At 36.2% G+C, this 16,376-nt stretch overlaps 4 protein-coding genes and 1 long non-coding RNA gene across 7 annotated transcripts; 3 read left to right on the forward strand and 2 right to left on the reverse strand.

Moving 5' to 3' along the window:
• Positions 1–2,453: 2,453 nt before the first annotated feature.
• Positions 2,454–5,623, reverse strand: LOC114518061 (ribokinase-like). Of its 2 annotated transcripts, none has more exons than XM_028537972.1 (3): positions 5,024–5,623; positions 4,345–4,770; positions 2,454–2,893 (listed from the first exon to the last, which is right to left on the reverse strand). In XM_028537972.1, exons 1-3 carry the CDS (start codon positions 5,343–5,345, stop codon positions 2,652–2,654), a joined length of 990 nt encoding a protein of 329 aa, XP_028393773.1. In that variant the 5' UTR covers positions 5,346–5,623; the 3' UTR covers positions 2,454–2,651. The 2 variants fall into 2 exon arrangements, with proteins under 2 accessions (XP_028393773.1, XP_028393772.1); XM_028537971.1 differs by lacking the exon at positions 2,454–2,893 and adding an exon at positions 3,884–4,174.
• On the forward strand, positions 2,792–3,684 carry LOC114518075. Its single transcript, XR_003686451.1, has 3 exons — positions 2,792–2,867; positions 3,026–3,205; positions 3,431–3,684. It is a non-coding gene; the product is annotated as an uncharacterized LOC114518075 (long non-coding RNA).
• An 87-nt stretch (positions 5,624–5,710) lies between the features above and the next one.
• On the forward strand, positions 5,711–8,622 carry LOC114518066 (polyhomeotic-like protein 2). 2 transcript variants are annotated; one of them, XM_028537976.1, is made up of 6 exons: positions 5,711–5,995; positions 6,650–6,737; positions 6,809–7,080; positions 7,300–7,357; positions 7,452–7,554; positions 7,843–8,622. In XM_028537976.1, the coding sequence occupies exons 1-6, from the start codon at positions 5,906–5,908 to the stop codon at positions 8,048–8,050; spliced, it is 819 nt and encodes a 272-aa protein (XP_028393777.1). In that variant the 5' UTR covers positions 5,711–5,905; the 3' UTR covers positions 8,051–8,622. The 2 variants fall into 2 exon arrangements, with proteins under 2 accessions (XP_028393777.1, XP_028393778.1); XM_028537977.1 differs by having other exon boundaries at positions 6,818–7,080.
• Positions 8,623–8,766: 144 nt separating this feature from the next.
• On the reverse strand, positions 8,767–11,635 carry LOC114518056 (probable RNA methyltransferase Y17G7B.18). Its single transcript, XM_028537964.1, has 4 exons — positions 9,962–11,635; positions 9,652–9,870; positions 9,353–9,477; positions 8,767–9,174 (listed from the first exon to the last, which is right to left on the reverse strand). Exons 1-4 carry the CDS (start codon positions 11,168–11,170, stop codon positions 9,051–9,053), a joined length of 1,677 nt encoding a protein of 558 aa, XP_028393765.1. The 5' UTR covers positions 11,171–11,635; the 3' UTR covers positions 8,767–9,050.
• Positions 11,636–15,216: 3,581 nt separating this feature from the next.
• Positions 15,217–16,292, forward strand: LOC114518071 (G2/M phase-specific E3 ubiquitin-protein ligase-like). Its single transcript, XM_028537985.1, has 3 exons — positions 15,217–15,229; positions 15,430–15,715; positions 16,035–16,292. Exons 2-3 carry the CDS (start codon positions 15,496–15,498, stop codon positions 16,265–16,267), a joined length of 453 nt encoding a protein of 150 aa, XP_028393786.1. The 5' UTR covers positions 15,217–15,229; positions 15,430–15,495; the 3' UTR covers positions 16,268–16,292.
• Positions 16,293–16,376: the final 84 nt, after the last annotated feature.

A 16,376-nucleotide genomic window follows, 5' to 3' on the forward strand; every position in this document is an offset into this window, starting at 1 on the left:
TATAGATACACGGTATGACGCCATATGTGATAAGAACAAAAGAGTGACCACTCGCCCCGGCGGCTCGTGGCCACTTTTTTTGTTCTTATCACATATGACGTCATACCGTGTATCTACAGGGTGTCCCAAAAAAAACGAAAACTATTGAAATCACCCATAACAATGTAATTGTTAAAGTTTGAATGCCTAAGCACTCTGTTGGGACCCACAAGTGTGTAAATGTTTGCCATAAGCATTTTTATGCATGCATATGATGCAGTAAAATTTGCTCGTACGCGAAAATGATATTTATTAACAATATTTAAATGTGCATCTCAATCACCATGACCTTTGACATGTCCCCTTTCTCTAGCAACACAAAGCATCTAGCATTTCACTGAGTTGCATTAAATCCCCACGGGTTAAAATTCGTGCACACGGCATTCAAATTTTAACAATGAGTGATTTCAATAGTTTTCGTTTTTTTTGGGACACCCTGTATAACTGAACAGACAACGGTTCATTGTAATCTATTTGTTAAATAGACCATGATCATGACCATGATTTACCAAAATTTAATACACAATCTTTGTGCGCCTGCGTGCAATGGTCAAAATCAATCACGTGATCGGAATATGGTATTCTCGACCAAGGTTGAATATACTGGAATATGGTATACTCGACCATGGTCGAATGGATGAAATAGATGTATACTCGACCATAGTCGAATATACCGGAATATGGTATACTCGACCATTGTCGAATATACCAAAAAAATGTTAAACAATGATACAAAGAACAATTTTTATTCCGAAAAAACTTCTTGTACTTAGATTGGTTCAAACATTTTTAGACTGTAGTGCAACTTGTAAATACCGGTAGTCGATTTTCTAGAGTCTAGACTACATCAAAATCTTTCACAAAAGATAATAGAAAGGTTTTATTATCAGAATAGAACAGTTCTGGTAATAGATATTTCTCATTTACGTCATATTTCCGCCATATTGACGAAAACATAACAGAAAAGCTATAAATTTTATGTTCTGGTGAGCACAGGATGAGCACAGGAACACAAACAGCTGATTTGACGTCATACGCAGACTACATCTAAAAAAATAATTTCATATCCGAGTGACCATGTATTCCATACACAAGGTATCACCATGTGCACTAATTTATACCGTATATTTCAGTTAATGAAATTATGAAATATAACAAAACAACCTTTATTTAAAAACACGTCAATGAAGCAAAAGAAAAAATGTTCTTCCGTTCGGTTTTTTCAATGAACTCCGCCGTCAACAACACCAAATTTACCTGTTCACGTGCAACATTTTCGTTTCGTTCACGTCCATTAACTCTATAGTTCTCGTAGTGCGGGGTAATGTCTTTCAGTAAACTATTAATATACTATGCACTCCCCACGCCTGCCGCCGGTGTCGGCAAAAAAGCTTGTTCCTGGTCACGGAATAGTTTGTATCGGTAATAGCCTACCAATATTGAAAGCAATTTCATCCAAATATCAACCCACAAAGACATTCACAAATAACCGAAAAAAACAACAAGAAACTTAAATGAAGCGTACCATCCGATACAATATATATTGTCAGGCCAAGACGGAATCTGACGAAGCCTTCGCATTTCGCAGCTTCCAGACTTAGACCGCGCCAGGGTCTTGGCGAGTGTGATCAGACTCGCAAATAGGCGGTTCCAACTTGCCGGACACAAAGGCACAATTATTAAAAAATGCCTTCCACAACAAGGACTTTTCATAAGAACTCCGTTCTGTTAAAAATTAAAAGTCACACGTTTGCATGGAGGGATAGAAAATTCTGTTACAATCCCTAATTCTATATCCTCACAGTAAAGACAAAATATCTTATACAACAAAATAAAATCAAGATATACAATCTAAACAAAGATATATATGTAAAGAGAACAATGATTTAGTTTTATTAATTTGAACAATGATTAATTTGAAAAAAATGCTTGTGCTTTGTAGAGATTTGTTTCAACATTTGTAATTTGTAAGGGCTTATGTGCCGTTAAAAAACTAAATGATCCCAGTTTACCGGACCTAAGAAATCTTTTTCTTAAGGTCTAATGATCTTGTTATGCCGGAAGTTCAATCTATTTTCTAAACTACATAAAAAACTTCTATAAAAAATAAAAAAGTAGAAAAGTTTTATCCAAATAGAAAAACTTTTGGTTGATAGATGTTTTCACCTATGTCAAACTAATGTAGAGGAACAGTAGAATAAGCTGAGGAGCTTTAAGTGACCACCAACAAATGAAAATTTAATTTAACTAAAAATTTGTTTCAGGATGCAAGCCCTTTTCTCCAGCAAGAACAATGCTCAGTTTTATTCCATTCTGTCACTGATAAAATGGCGATAATATATCAGTCTATCCTTTGTACCAGTACCACGGTTAAAATTTACAAATCTGAGATTGAGTAGCAAAAAAACCCGTAATCCTGTAAATAACAAACATGTTGATGTGGGTTTCGATGTTAATTTATGAAAAAACAAAAAGTTTTATAAAGAACTCTTGTTCCAGTTGTGGGTGGTAATTGAATCTACCGGAATTACCTCAAATACCGAATCTGATTCTTCCTTGGCCTTGGCAAAAATATCAGTTTCGAGCAAGGTCTTTGCAACAATTGTAAACAATTACCTCCTCAAGCTAAGCTCCCTTACCGTATCCTTAGCACCAAAAGCACCACGCATTTTTCTGACGTAAATAGGAAGATTGAAAACAGCATGATCGAATATAAAAGGGAACCACATGAAGCAAGTTTCATCCATACACCTCGAAGAATAGCTAGAAGAAACTGCATTTTTTCCGAAGACGAGAAGACAAACAACCAAAGACTTTCTTTCGGAAGAGTAAGTTCGTCGTTGACAGTGTTTTACTGAAACATATTAAATAAGATTTTGAGAACAGAGTATACCATGCAAGAGTTTCTTTTGTAGGGGTTGGAGGAAACACATGGTACATATGACAGCCGAACTGCCACTAAAGCGATATTATGCTTCCCCTTTAGATTCATTCATAGGCAACAATGCTTTCTAACAGCGTCATAAAAATAATCCTTTTGACCATGGCGGTCATGTTTGTGTCTGCTAGACCAGAGGCAGAGTTTCCGGAGACGATGGTTGAAGATGTTGAAATGGCGAAAAAAGCGGCACTTCCGAATAACGTCGTACCACCTGCAATTTGGCCGGTAGGTTGACCTGATCAACTAGAATGTTATAAAATATACTTAAACAGGTTAACGGGCAGGGGAACTTTAATGACATGTCATTTTTCAATTCCGAAATATCATCGTCGGGTTTAGATCTAGATGTTAGAAAAACGTGGAATTAAAATTGAATCAGATGTTTAATTTTTATCGAGGAATCGCCTTGACTCTCGCATGTAAAAGTAATGCAATTACTCTCTTTTATAGCCATGTCCATTTGACTGTGGCAAAGTGTGTGTCGTCAAAATTCCGTTCGTATGGGGCAATATAGCAAAGTTTGCCTACGTCTGTCATAAAGAGGTTCACGAATGCTGTCTGAAAGCCTGCAGTGTCTATCGAAAGTGTGTTCTTTTGTCGGGCCAACCAGAATGGGTGTGCTATGCCAACGCGCTTGATACCATATGCCAATGCAGGAGCATTATAAAGAAATTGCCTCCGGCTCCTAGTCCTCTCAAAGAGTAAATAAATTAAGGCAAAACTTTAATTAATCCTTGCATACGATTACCTAACCTGAAGTAGAATAGTTTAAAATATCATTTTGTATTGCATATTCAACTTGTAATAGTGAATAAATTGATTTTCTACCAGTTGCTGTTCCATTGAAAGTTTTTTATTTTCAAAATATTTTAGTTGACTATAACTTTAGATTTGGAAAACTTAAATTTGGAAAAATATACTAATTTTGTGAATTATAAAAATTTCAAGCTATTTTTAATCTTTCAAACAATTCTTGAGGCAATAATTTGCAGCTTGGATAACTCTTTTGTACACCTTCTGTTTCAACAGTCTGTGTCGCTATAGTAACACAACGCCTAATAACTTCCTTCAGGGATAATTGTGGATAGCAGGAAAGAAAGAAAGCAAAGGACCCTGCTAAAGCATCACCTGCACCTGTTGTATCAACCACACATGCTTTCCTTGCAGGGGTATGAAATACCATCCTGGAAGAACCTAGAAGATTAAACCATTTTTAACACTATTCTTTTCACTTTTAACACTATTATTTCTTTAAGCTCACGATCGAATAAACCTTACTTATAATGATTTTGTGTAAATCAGACATTCCACACTTGATGTCAATACAAGTAAGGTTGGTTGTTAAATAGTTACGCAAAACTTACCTTTATCAGCACTTTCTAAGCATACAGCAGACACTACAACACCATCCTTTCCCATTGTCATGACAACACATTGTATACCTTTGTCATGAAACCAAGCACAGGCATCCTCAGCATCAGAAGGCCCTGAAACCTTGATTTTTGTCAAAGTAGTTGCCTCTGTTGTGTTCAGCAAAAGAATGTCCATATTTGAGCACAAATCATCAGGCATTTCATGCAGATTGGGTGAAGGGTTATACATTGTTATAGCTCCATAGTGTTTGCCAAGTTTCAACCCCTCTATTGCTGTAGATAGTGGGATACCATTATTGCTGATTACTATCTTGCCTTGTTCGATGATGTGTTTTGCATCGTTTATATTTGAAATTGAGAGGCATTTGCCTGCACCTGGAACACTTATATATGAAGGTTCTCCATCCTCATTAACAACTACAAAGAAAAAGTAAAGTCACTTTCAGTATGATTACTATTAAGGTCTCAGAACTGGACTAAGAGGGCCCTCTCCAGAATGTACTGTACTACTTGGTTAGGTAAGGCTATCAATTTATAATATGGTTATGGAAGGGGGGCTTTTAATAATAATTTTTACAGGGGGGGAGCAGCCCAGATATGGTGTTATGCCACTGGTAACTCTTACAGGAATGTTATGTATTATAATGAAATGTTAATAATTGATACATACTGCAATTAGTAATTCCAGTTGCAGCATCACTAGTGATTTTAACACATTCTGTGTGAACCCCAAACTTATGAAAGTTTGCCAATGTCTCTCTTCCAAACACATCGTCTCCAATTGAGGAAATCATGGCGGTCCTGGCACCCAATTTTGCTGCCATTACACAAGTATTAGCCCCTTTACCACCAAAATCCATTTGAAATTTTTCACTTAAAACAGTCTCGCCGGGTTTCGGGAGGTTCCGAATGTAAGTTTGCAAATCGCAGAAGCAAGACCCAACCACAACGACGTCGAACCGACGATCCTTTATAACTTTGAATATCTCCATGCGGAAATTCCTAGAATGCAGAATGTCAATATGCGAATTACGCGCCGGGAATTTTAAATCGCCTAAATTTCGAATTAAAACCGCATTTCTAGAATTTCATACAAATTAAATGGAAACGATTGGTCGAGCAAGCACTGGCTGAAATTCGCTCTTTTCGTATTTATCGTGTTAGGAATATTACCAAAATTACGAATTCCGCAATGTTAGTGTGTGATTTTCTTCGTGAACGTGAAACACGTATAAAATAATCACAATCCTCTATTTTCTTATTTCGCTCTGAAAATTGTCGTCAAGAATTGAACATCCATCCAGTCTGGTGCAGAGATCAAGGTTGAGCACGTGATCCTAATCACTATGCAAAAAATCGTGCTGAGCAAAAAACGAAAAACAATTTTCGACGAATTTATTTTTGGACTTTTTGAAGAGTTTCGGTGTGGAAATAACAATTTTCGCTTTGGTGGATTTTAGATGTCGTCGTGCTAATAAAGCTTCCTCAATCAAGTTCAAATGTGTTAGAAAATTTCCAAAATTTTCGTGGCAGAGTTTAACTCAAATTCAAGATGGCTGACATGTCAACCAATGGAGAGCCGTGTGTGCTAAATCATTTTATTGAAAATTTTATTATCCAAGAAAGTAGCTGGCCGTTTACCGTTAGTATTAATCTATAACATTGATTTTATGTCGCATAAAAACGCCTCCGTCGAACATCGTCTTAAATTTTCTAAATTCTACAAAACTGCGAAAATATTTTTTTCGCTTTTTTGCTAATTATATCTTTGAAAATATGTGTTATTGGATTGTCTAAATCTAGTTCTACATTTATGTTTTTTTAAGTCGTAGTGGTAAAAGAAATAGGAACTCGTTTCTCAAGTTGCAAATGTTGAGTGTGATGGCTATGACAAATTTGATGTACATAGGGGGCTGCCCCCCCTGGATGTGTCAACATCTTGATTATGTGGGGGGCTGAATTGAAATAATATGAAGATATACTTTTGGAACGTCTTGCAATTATGTAGCGTAGTAAAACCCCACAACCTCATCTGGTTTTTTCCACTCATGAATGACATCTTGAATATAAAAGTTATATTGTGGTATTAAACTTCACCAAATATAAACCTGTCCTGTGTAATACAATGCATTTGTAAGCCTTAGCCTAAGTGTAACTTCAAATGAAAAATACTAATAACATTTTATAAGTTTTTTATTCGACAATTTTTGTCATATACTTTATTGACAAAGTTATGGAAGTGTGACAGATGTTAACAAAATTATAACTGTTCAATTTTTTGACTTATTTTAATTAGGTAAAAGGGCAAACATATGAATTTGGAAAGTTGCCAACAGATGAACCCGATATTATGGGCACCCCATTCTTTGAAACAGAAAATGAAGGTAAAGTGAATATCAATTGGAATTGGTTTTAGTGTTTTGCAATCACCAAAACCCTGAACTTATCTTCATAGTTTTTACAGACTTTGCAACAAGTGAGGAAGAATCAAGCGAAGGTTCATTTGACTTGGACAATTGTTCATACTGTGGCAGAGCATGCACCTCCATGGCACGAAGTTTTGAATCAAAGAAGTTCTGTTCAAATACATGTGCTAGACTGTTTGGCATACCTGTGCCCAAGCGGGGAGGCTATTCTGGCAGCGGAATTGGTGGTCGGGGGAGGGGAGGGTGGAAACATTATCTCAACAGAAAACCTAGTGTTACCCAATCCAGAAAAATGGCCAGAGTAAGTTGGTGTTTTGTTTTGGGAACCAGCTGCATCATATCATGACAGAAAGATTTTATAATAAAATTTATTTAAAACATCTTTTGATGAATTTCTTTGAAAAAGGCAGTTTGCATTTCTATAAGTTTATTTTTCAAAAACTGCACATACAAAGAAGACTTGAATTTTAAGATCTAGGATGAAACGAGCTACAGGATTTTCGTTTTCATCTCGTTATAGTCGTACAGCAATCAATCATACGAAGCCTCCACGCAAGTGGACGAGACGATTTTGAGAGGTAAGTTTGAGAGAGAAACATAGCCATCAGTTTCCATTGCTTGATTGAGAAGCGCAAATTTCTTTCGATATAATTTTCTTCCCTATTGCTTTAGAAGCGTTTGACGGCAGAAGTGACAATGAACTTGACTGTTTATGGCAGTTTGAATACGTTCCAGCTGCCAAATGGAACGTCAAAGAAGTGGCCGCTTTTGTTAGGTAATTATAACGTTGAAATGATCAGTAAAGCGGAGAGTCTCGGTACATGAAGAAGAAGTGATAGAATGGCCGTCACCCAGTTCACTGGTGAAAAAAGCAAGTTAATTTAAGTGATCCGGGCTATCACTTTTTCGTCCAGGTTTTTGAATTCTGTGAAGCTCTAAAGTTGGAGAAAGTGCGGTTTCCTGTTTGCTTGGCGATATGTTCTCCCCCCCCGTTTCTGATCCAGTGGTCTTTCTAAGTCTTCCACGCCATCATTAAATTTTCGCGCGCAATTTATCATTCCAGAGATGTTAGCGGATGCAGTGAATATGCCGAAAGCTTTGTCTCTCAAGAAATCGATGGTTACGCTTTGATGTTGGTGAAAGAAGAGCACCTGGTCGTGGGCTTGCAGATGAAACTCGGTCCAGCTTTGAAACTGGTTGGTCGGGTGAATCAAATGAAGACAGAAGCCTTACAAAACATGAACTTTAATAACGGGTTTCGAATGGGATAGGGGGGGAGAAGCCCTAGTTTTATATATGAGGAAAAGTCAACCCCCCTTTTGAATAGTTACCCCTCCGAAAAGTTCAATTTGAAAGTTAACTCGAAAGACCAAATTAGTTTTTTGACACGAATGCTTGGTTTAACAAGGGTAATCGTATCGTGTCGCGCAGACGCGCACTACGCACGGTCAATGAAAATCGCGTTTCTAAAACGGGGTCATTGCGATATCGGTAAACGTGTATTACATAAAACTTCAAGATTTCACAAATACGATAAGTACTATGTATCCCAAATACCGTATTTTTTCAACATATCGCATAAGTTCGAAGACGGTTTTCATTGTAATTTTGCGACACGAATTGGAATATTCAACGCCGGCATCACGTGTCGTTTGAAACCTTCATGGTCAATAATTATGATGACGCCATGTTGACGAGAAGAGGTAGCATGCATTTGAGAAGGGTGTTGCGTTTAACATCTTCCTATTTCTCTAGTGGTGTGGTGATATGAACCTTTGAGGGTGGTTGAAATTATTTAATTTTAATTTCATATTGTTAGAATGTTGTACATATAATTATATATTTGGGACCATTTTATGTGGTTCATTGTAAAAATATTGTTATTTTTTAAAAAATTACTTTAAAAAACCAAAGCTTTTGTTTGTCAGAAAGTACGTATTATCAGCGTGAAGCAAAAAAGTTTTTTAACAGGAATATTCACGTGTACAACCCCAGAACCTCTTTAATATCAAGTAAACATATTACACTTAAAAAACAACACTTGTACAAAGACTGTGTCACACTCTGTTTATAACACTTTAAAATAACTTTCGCAAATAATTTCGTCGCAAATTCCTGTTCTTGAAGCATTCATTTTCTGCTATCTCATAACTTTCTCTTAACACAGACGAACCCAAGCTATTTACAAGACTTATTTAACAATGAAACTGATGACATCGATGTTCCAGACCGTGACCATGTCATCCCGTCCTCTCCTTCATCTTCAGACATTTAATAATCGTCGTAAAGTTTCAAATTCATGTTTCTTCTGTTCTCTGCGATGTTTACGCCTAACGCATCGTAACTCTCTCCTGAAACACTCTTTGTAAAGACGTATATTGGCCTCTGGAATCCTGCAGAAAGATCAATGACAATGTTAGGTATTAGAGTCATGAAGATGAAGTGACCAAGAAACCTCAGATTCACTCATTCATGAAAACTAAGTTGTAAAGTAAAGAATAAAACTTTCAAACTTCATAAAAACTAACACATTAATCTTCATGGCAAAATTTAAGTCATCTTATTTACCTTCCTTTGAATTATTTTCAGCAACTCCCAACGCCTCGTATGACGCAAATCCAACATCTTCCGACATTAGATAATCCACAAACTGATTTGGTGTGAATTTAATGGAGTTGTAATTCTTTCGAATTTGCTCCTACAAAAATATTGTACACATTTTCTTCAATATAATTGCCAATATATTAATCATCTTCTAAATCATCTGTATACTATGGATTATATTTAATGTCTATAATTATAGAACACATTATTTCTATTAAAATACCCATACGAAATTTGCTTATACAAAAAAATGAGATATTTAACTTACACTGAGATTTTTTCTTCTGGAATAAGAGTTGAAGGGTTGTGCCTCCAACAATAATCTTCCACCTGGATTTAATAACAGAAACATTCTTTGGAATGCCCTCTTGAGTCCCTCATCACCCCAGTTCAAGTGAATCCATTTTGTTAGACTTAGACAAAGAATCACATCATATGTTGGCTTCTGTTTAGCCAGTGACTTTTCATTTTGCGGAACAAAGTTTTCCTAGACAAAATAGGAAAAAAAACACAATAAGTTATACTGGGTGCAAACCTTCCCTGTAATTACAGGAATTAATACAAATTAGACAACAAACCTCTTTAAACTGTACATTATAAGGATATCCAGTTCGTCCCTCAGTTGGAGATGTCCGAGCCACAATTGGACCATGACAAACCATAAACGACATTGGAAATTCTGCAGAGACTGCTGGCTTCTTTCTAAGGTTTTCTTGAATGGTGCACCTTAAACACTTATTGGCAGTCGTTATCAAAGAGCTATCAATATCAATGCCAAGCACATGCCTCGGGGAAAAATCCCTGGCAATTTCTAAGGTAACATTGCCTGTGTTACAACCAATATCCAACACAGTCTTATCTTCAAACCACTCCTGATGGAAAAGTTTTAGGCGAGGATCTTGTAAGAACTTTGGATTACGGTAACCATAGTAGCGATTATAATTACCATAATGGAAGGTCTTTCTGGACTTTTTGTGATGTTTGGAAGAGCTATTCCTTTCTTCCAATTTTTGTGTTTTCTCTGGCACACTAGATGTATCTTTGTCTGTTACAGAATTCTCCCTGGAAATAATTTTTTTATCATTTATGCTCTCTTCTTTTTTGTCAGTCAAGTCCTCTGAAAAATTTCCCTCCTCTTTTAGTTTTTGTCCAGTTGAAGCTCCACTTGCATTGTCTATTTCTTTTTCTGATCCTGCAACTTTACTGTTCTCTTTTACATCTTTTATTTTCTCCTTTATTTTACCTTCTTTTCCATCCTTTGGTTTCTGCATTTTTTTCTTTTTTAATTTGGGTGAGGCAAGATCTTCTTTGTTTACATCCGTTTCTTTTCTCGTTTTATTTTCTTGCTCGTCGTCAAAACAACCACTATCATTCCTTTTACGCTTCTTCTTCTTTTTTGCTGGTGTCATGACCACAATTCCCTTCAGATCCTGATACAAATCACACTTCAGGTTCAACGGATCAGTTTGATCCCTGGCAATAACAACCTGTGGTGACAACTCCTTCATTCGGTCAACAAGAGGGGAACACTGTGGTGTCACATCTGCAGGGTCTCTATCAATTAAGCTGTTTAGATTCAATGGGTCTGTACTGTCGCCGCCCATTTGAAACATCAACTTTGACCTTTTTCCTCCATGCTTTGTTTTTGTTACCGGCTTATCAGATTCATTCAGGTTGACTGCAAATTTTGGTAAGATAGATGTCTTGTGGGGACGTTTCCCGCTAAGTGGACTGCGGAATTTCTTTTTTTGCCCACCCGGGTGTTGAGTCTTCAGGCCCTTTTCCATTTTGTGCTTAGCTCATTAATTATTCAGAATTCGATATGAGAATGGGAAATTGCAGACAACAGGATTTCAAAAATATCAAAATTGTTCCATCTGAAAGGCAAACTTGACTAACGGTTGCATAAAAGATAAATAGGAGTTCTCTAAGGTAACATCTGTCCGTTTTGTCGCGGAAATAATTCTGATGAAATTTGAACTCCAAATCTCCAATTTTAATATAGCTTACATACCCTTATTACCGTATATGGTAACTCCAACCTATAGCGTCACGATGGATACACACCGTTCGGAAACTCAAATTTTCCCGTTAAAATTTACAACTAATTGCAATTGAGCAGCCCAGATGTCTTTGGGAACACTTTATCTCTTCTATGAACAAAAGTGTTGCATGTAAAATGCTCTTGCCTTGCTTCTTTAGCGAGTTTTCCCGACACGATTAGTCCACGGAATTTGAGACGTTTTCGAGACGTCGATATTTTTGTCTTATTTTAGAAATGCATGCTGTGCTTCCACTTTGCGAAGGCGAAACTTCACCGAGTCATCGACGCGGAAGCCGCGATATAAAAAGTACGTGCACATGGCAATGTTTTCGAGCGTTTTCATTTGGGCCTTGTGTCTCCGCGCACAAAAAGTGCAAACATCATCGATGACGGAATAAACTGGAAATATATTCGTACTTCAGTAATTTTTCTTTGAACGGTGGAATCATTAGCGCATAAAACGATTAGAACTTGTCTGAAAATGTTTTGGTCAGGGATGAATACTCAGTGAGAATATGAGTGGATGCTATGGTTGCCGAATTGTAGCAAAATTCAAAACAGGCAATTTATATGCAATACACTGTTAAAATATTCAATAAACTCATATAATATTCAATAATCACAAAAATGTTCAATATACCCCTTTGTGTAACATTGTGTAACTGCGTTAAATATTCAATGCGACAGGCGAAATCTTCACTAAATTACACTGTAAAATATTTAACTCGGCAAAAAATATATTCAATAAAATCTCGAAAAATATTCAATAGCTTTGGAACAGCGGTCTACAGCGAAAGAATTAATGGACCATAGTTCCCAATTTACGATAGCAGTTCACTGACCATAGCATAGTCCATATACGGTCATTGTCGCCTGGAAACGAGGCGAGCGAGGCTGCATGTGCTCTGCCGTTTTTTTGTTTTTTTTCACGTTTCTTTTGCGAGCAGTATAAATTTACATTTATAATCTATGGACAGAAAGTCTGAAATACGCAGAATTGTAGAGGAGGTTATCACCGAAAGGAATCGTACGGCTGTGAGTGGTGGATTGCAATCGACTAGCAATCTTCCTGTGGCAAATACATCAGATAGTCGAGTAACGAGTCAAAGTCGTCTAGGTATGTACCATATCAGTATCGTTTATAATATAATATCGCTATGTTTTAAGAGTATTAAACAACGCAAACTATAGTAACGTTTAAAATCAAACAGCCTATTTTATTAATGCTTGTATGTATGAGTTGACAGAAATCAAACCTACAACATGTTGTTATAAACTGCTACATAAATACAGCAACGACCATTGTTTCATAGTTAATTATAAACAAGTATAAATATTAAATATACCAACCAAGATATGTTACAGTATATTCAGCTTAACCCCCTATCACTTAGGTATATACGCATGAATATATTTTGAAGTGTTATCATTCCTCTAAATTTTATTCTTGCCTACCTTGAAGGCTAAATGGCTAGACCTAAGTTGTGCATGAATTACCTTTTTCCTTAATTAAATATTTTACTTTAGACACACAAAATGTGACTGGGGTGGTGCGCAGAGCTCGTGACTTGCTTCGAGCAAACACTATTTCTGTATCTTCCAATATATCATCTCAGATTCCAAAGCGCCGTAGAGTAAGCCATTCATATGCAAAAGAGCAAAAGAAAAAAACTCCTGAAAAGAAGACGTTTGAACTTATATGCCTAAATCATGTTTCCCAGTTAGCTGAGGAGGAATCACAGGAATCTGGTGGTATTGTCCCAGACTACTCTATATGCAAAGATGATGTTCTGTTTAGCGGGACTGTGGATGTCATGACAGATGACAGTGAACAACTAATGAGAGAAAAAATATGCAAAGTTATCAGTGTTAGACTTCCAAATGTTACAGAAGTTGACTTTGATTTTGTGAAAGTTAGTAGGAAAACTGTTTCAACACCAGTGTGTAGCCCTGGCCAGTTCTGGGATTTTTCACGAGTAAAAGTGATTGCTGGTCAAGGAAAACTTTATGTACGTTTGAATCAGTCAACTGATTTGCTAGGATCGTCCAATATTCAAAAAGATGGATCTGATCTTGGTTCTCCAGGTTCTTCCACATCAAATTGTAGCAGTACAGTTCAACTTTGCATGATGTTTCCACAAAAACAGAGTCAGAAATCAGAGAAGTATTATCAAGAAATCATGAAGATATAGACCTTTCCATAGCTGATCTTTTAGATGATGATGTTCAGCTTATTAAAGGGCTAGATACTACAACTGAAATTGGAGGTATAACCTAATAATTTCCTTTATTGATCCATTGAGATTACGGAAAGTATCATAGTCATCTTGTTGACCATTTTTTACACAACCCAACAAACTTGTTTTTGTAGTGTGTGTATCCAACAAGTTTGTTTATAATAAATTTGGCCAATTAAGATTGGTCTTTTCTTTTTTTAATTATTTGTAATTTATTAAAATTGTTTAGTTCAGGACAAATGTAAGTGTAACAAATTTGTTTAAAAAAGTTACATGATTTTCAGTAGCTGGATCCTCTTTCAAATACAGTGACTTTTGTAAATTTGTTGGTTTGGAGTAAAGAACAGGAAATAGGCAAGAAGGAAATTTGTGAAATAATTTGTGACTGCTTTGTAGAAACAGTCACCACAAGTGAAAGTGTCCAAGGTGATGGAATAGATGATGAAAAGGTTCCAACCAAGAGTGTATTTGAGTTGTTAAGTATCAAGATCAGCAAAGATACAAGAAAGATAAAGATTGATCCAGAGGACTTGCTATCTGATGCACTTCAAGTATATAAGCATCCTAGTTTTGATCCTACACATCCATTCATTGTCCAGTACAAACAACAACCAGCTGTAGACACTGGTGGTGTCCTTCGTGAGTTTTATTCTGATGTTTTTAAGGAATTTGTCAACAACCCATCAGTTCGTATCTTTGAAGGCCCCTCTGATAAGCTACAGTTCCACTACAACCACACTGCATTGACGTGTGGTATGCCAAAAACTAGGCACCATGATTGCACACAGTCTTTGTCAAAATGGGCCAGGATTTCCCTATCTCGCACCTTCCCAATATTATTATGTTGCCACTGGAGATATCAATAAAGCCATTGCATATGCATCTATCCATGACATTCATGATTATGAGATAAAGTCTTATGTTGAACAGGTAAATATTGTAATAAAGTCAATATAAATATAAAACATATAGCATAATAGTTCATGAAAAAACATGCTCTAATTTAGTTTGCTTTAAGCCAGCCCTTTAAATATATTTTTGTGCACAAATATTTACTTTTATGAACTTTGCAGAGCTATATTTTTCAGAACATTTTGCAGCTGTACTTATTCTAACATGCTTTCTTTGGCTGTGATCAGGGGTACTAGGAAGAAATTTGGGGCCGGGGGAAAATTCCCATTAGGACTGCAATTCCAAGGGCAAAATAGCTGCAAAATGTAATTTCTTCATTTTGGGTTACATTTTTACAATATTAAACCTAATATATTGCTTTACCTGACCAACCTGGGCAGAACTTATTATCAGTGTAACTTAGAAAAGAGGACTACATATTTCTAACATTGATTTTTTGCCTGGGGCAAAATACCCTGTTTGGAAGCATCCCTCTGGTTGTGCCTGGCAGTTGTGTTAGGTTTTTCTTTTGAATCATAAATTTGAATGAAATAAAGAGAGTATTTGGTATTTCTACCAACAGATCATGATGTCAAAAAGTCTGATTTAGACATAATGAACCAGTCACCTGAGTTCAAAGTGCTGCAAACTCTGGATTGCAATGTCAAGTCACAGTAAGTTTTGATCGATTTAGTTCAACTGCCAACAGAATTTACTTTGGTTATTTTAAATGCTAGTGAATCAATTATGTTTAGTTTTAAAAGTTAATAGTGTTAATTGTTTTCTACTAATTCTACATGCCAAAACATAAATGAATTGCTGTGCTGATTAAACGGGATGAATAGATTCTATATTTTATATTTTTCTTTTGTAGAATGAAAATAGACTTTCTGTTGTCCAAGCAATAATTGCACATTGCGCTGTAGTGAAAAATGTGCCTATGTTGGAGCAGTTCGTTAGTGGTCTAAAAACTCTTGGTGTAATTGATGTTATCAGACGTTATCCAGACAAGTTTTTACAGCATTTTGTTCACTGTGCAAAGACTAAAACGCGAGAATATTTAAAGGGATTATTAAAGTTGAAAGAAACTGGGATTGAAGCTAGTGGTTTGGCAGTGTTTAACATGTTACAGAAATTTGTGGAAGAATGCTCTGAAGAAGGTAAATGATTACATGAAAAATTTTCAATTACCTATAGACAACAGAAGATTGCATGGAACAATTAGGAGTTGTTCACATGAGCCCGGTTAACGAGATTTAACGAAGCGTGGAATGGTTTTGAAGAACTGAAAAGTCTTGTTGAAACAGAACAATCACAAGCTATTGTGAGTATGATTACAGGACTACCAGAATCGTGTTATTTACTCATTTCAATCTCTGTGACCGGGCTCATGTGAACAGCCCCCTAGAGCGCAAGTAGAGATTAGCAACTCACGATGCATATTTATATCAATAATCACTATAATGGTATCTTTTTTAGATATTGATAAGTTCATAAAATTTTCAACGGGCTGTTCTTACGTTCTTCCCCCACCAACGGAAAATATTGTCGTAGAAGTATCACCAGATGCGGCAAGTATTTTTGCGTCTACTTGCCTATTCAAGCTGGTTTTTCCATCAAGGTTCAGCCAAGAAAGTTATGAGCTATTTAAAGCAGCAGTGTTAGGTGTAATTTCCACCACCAGGAAAGATAAATCGTTTTCTCTTCCATGAATATTGTTGAACTTATCCTTTAAAGTATCCAGTTCTAATTACTGTTAGTAAAAAGTAGTTTCTTTAATGTTGTTATGTTAAATTGCTGTTTTTGGCAACATCTATGATG

This window comes from Dendronephthya gigantea, unplaced genomic scaffold, assembly GCF_004324835.1.
Source record: "Dendronephthya gigantea isolate DGI-Jeju-01 unplaced genomic scaffold, DenGig_1.0 000010F, whole genome shotgun sequence".
In the NCBI taxonomy this organism is placed as follows: domain Eukaryota; kingdom Metazoa; phylum Cnidaria; class Anthozoa; order Malacalcyonacea; family Nephtheidae; genus Dendronephthya; species Dendronephthya gigantea.

What these genes read in the sequence shown, in the direction of transcription:
- LOC114518066 (XM_028537976.1), top strand. Translation starts at nt 5,906, where the DNA reads ATGGCTGACATGTCAACCAATGGAGAGCCGTGTGTGCTAAATCATTTT. An exon ending in AAAGTAGCTGGCCGTTTACC is followed by an intron (nt 5,996 to 6,649) that starts GTTAGTATTAAT and finishes TATTTTAATTAG; the next exon opens with GTAAAAGGGCAAACATATGA. An exon ending in GAAGTGGCCGCTTTTGTTAG is followed by an intron (nt 7,555 to 7,842) that starts GTAATTATAACG and finishes TTATCATTCCAG; the next exon opens with AGATGTTAGCGGATGCAGTG.
- LOC114518061 (XM_028537971.1), bottom strand. Translation starts at nt 5,345, where the DNA reads ATGGAGATATTCAAAGTTATAAAGGATCGTCGGTTCGACGTCGTTGTG. An exon ending in AACTGGAATTACTAATTGCA is followed by an intron (nt 4,771 to 5,023) that starts GTATGTATCAAT and finishes TTTTCTTTGTAG; the next exon opens with TTGTTAATGAGGATGGAGAA. An exon ending in CTTAGAAAGTGCTGATAAAG is followed by an intron (nt 4,175 to 4,344) that starts GTAAGTTTTGCG and finishes TTAATCTTCTAG; the next exon opens with GTTCTTCCAGGATGGTATTT.
- LOC114518056 (XM_028537964.1), bottom strand. Translation starts at nt 11,170, where the DNA reads ATGGAAAAGGGCCTGAAGACTCAACACCCGGGTGGGCAAAAAAAGAAA. An exon ending in ATAATGTACAGTTTAAAGAG is followed by an intron (nt 9,871 to 9,961) that starts GTTTGTTGTCTA and finishes TATTTTGTCTAG; the next exon opens with GAAAACTTTGTTCCGCAAAA. An exon ending in GTTGCTGAAAATAATTCAAA is followed by an intron (nt 9,175 to 9,352) that starts GGAAGGTAAATA and finishes TGATCTTTCTGC; the next exon opens with AGGATTCCAGAGGCCAATAT.
- LOC114518071 (XM_028537985.1), top strand. Translation starts at nt 15,496, where the DNA reads ATGTTGGAGCAGTTCGTTAGTGGTCTAAAAACTCTTGGTGTAATTGAT. An exon ending in GGAAGAATGCTCTGAAGAAG is followed by an intron (nt 15,716 to 16,034) that starts GTAAATGATTAC and finishes TATCTTTTTTAG; the next exon opens with ATATTGATAAGTTCATAAAA.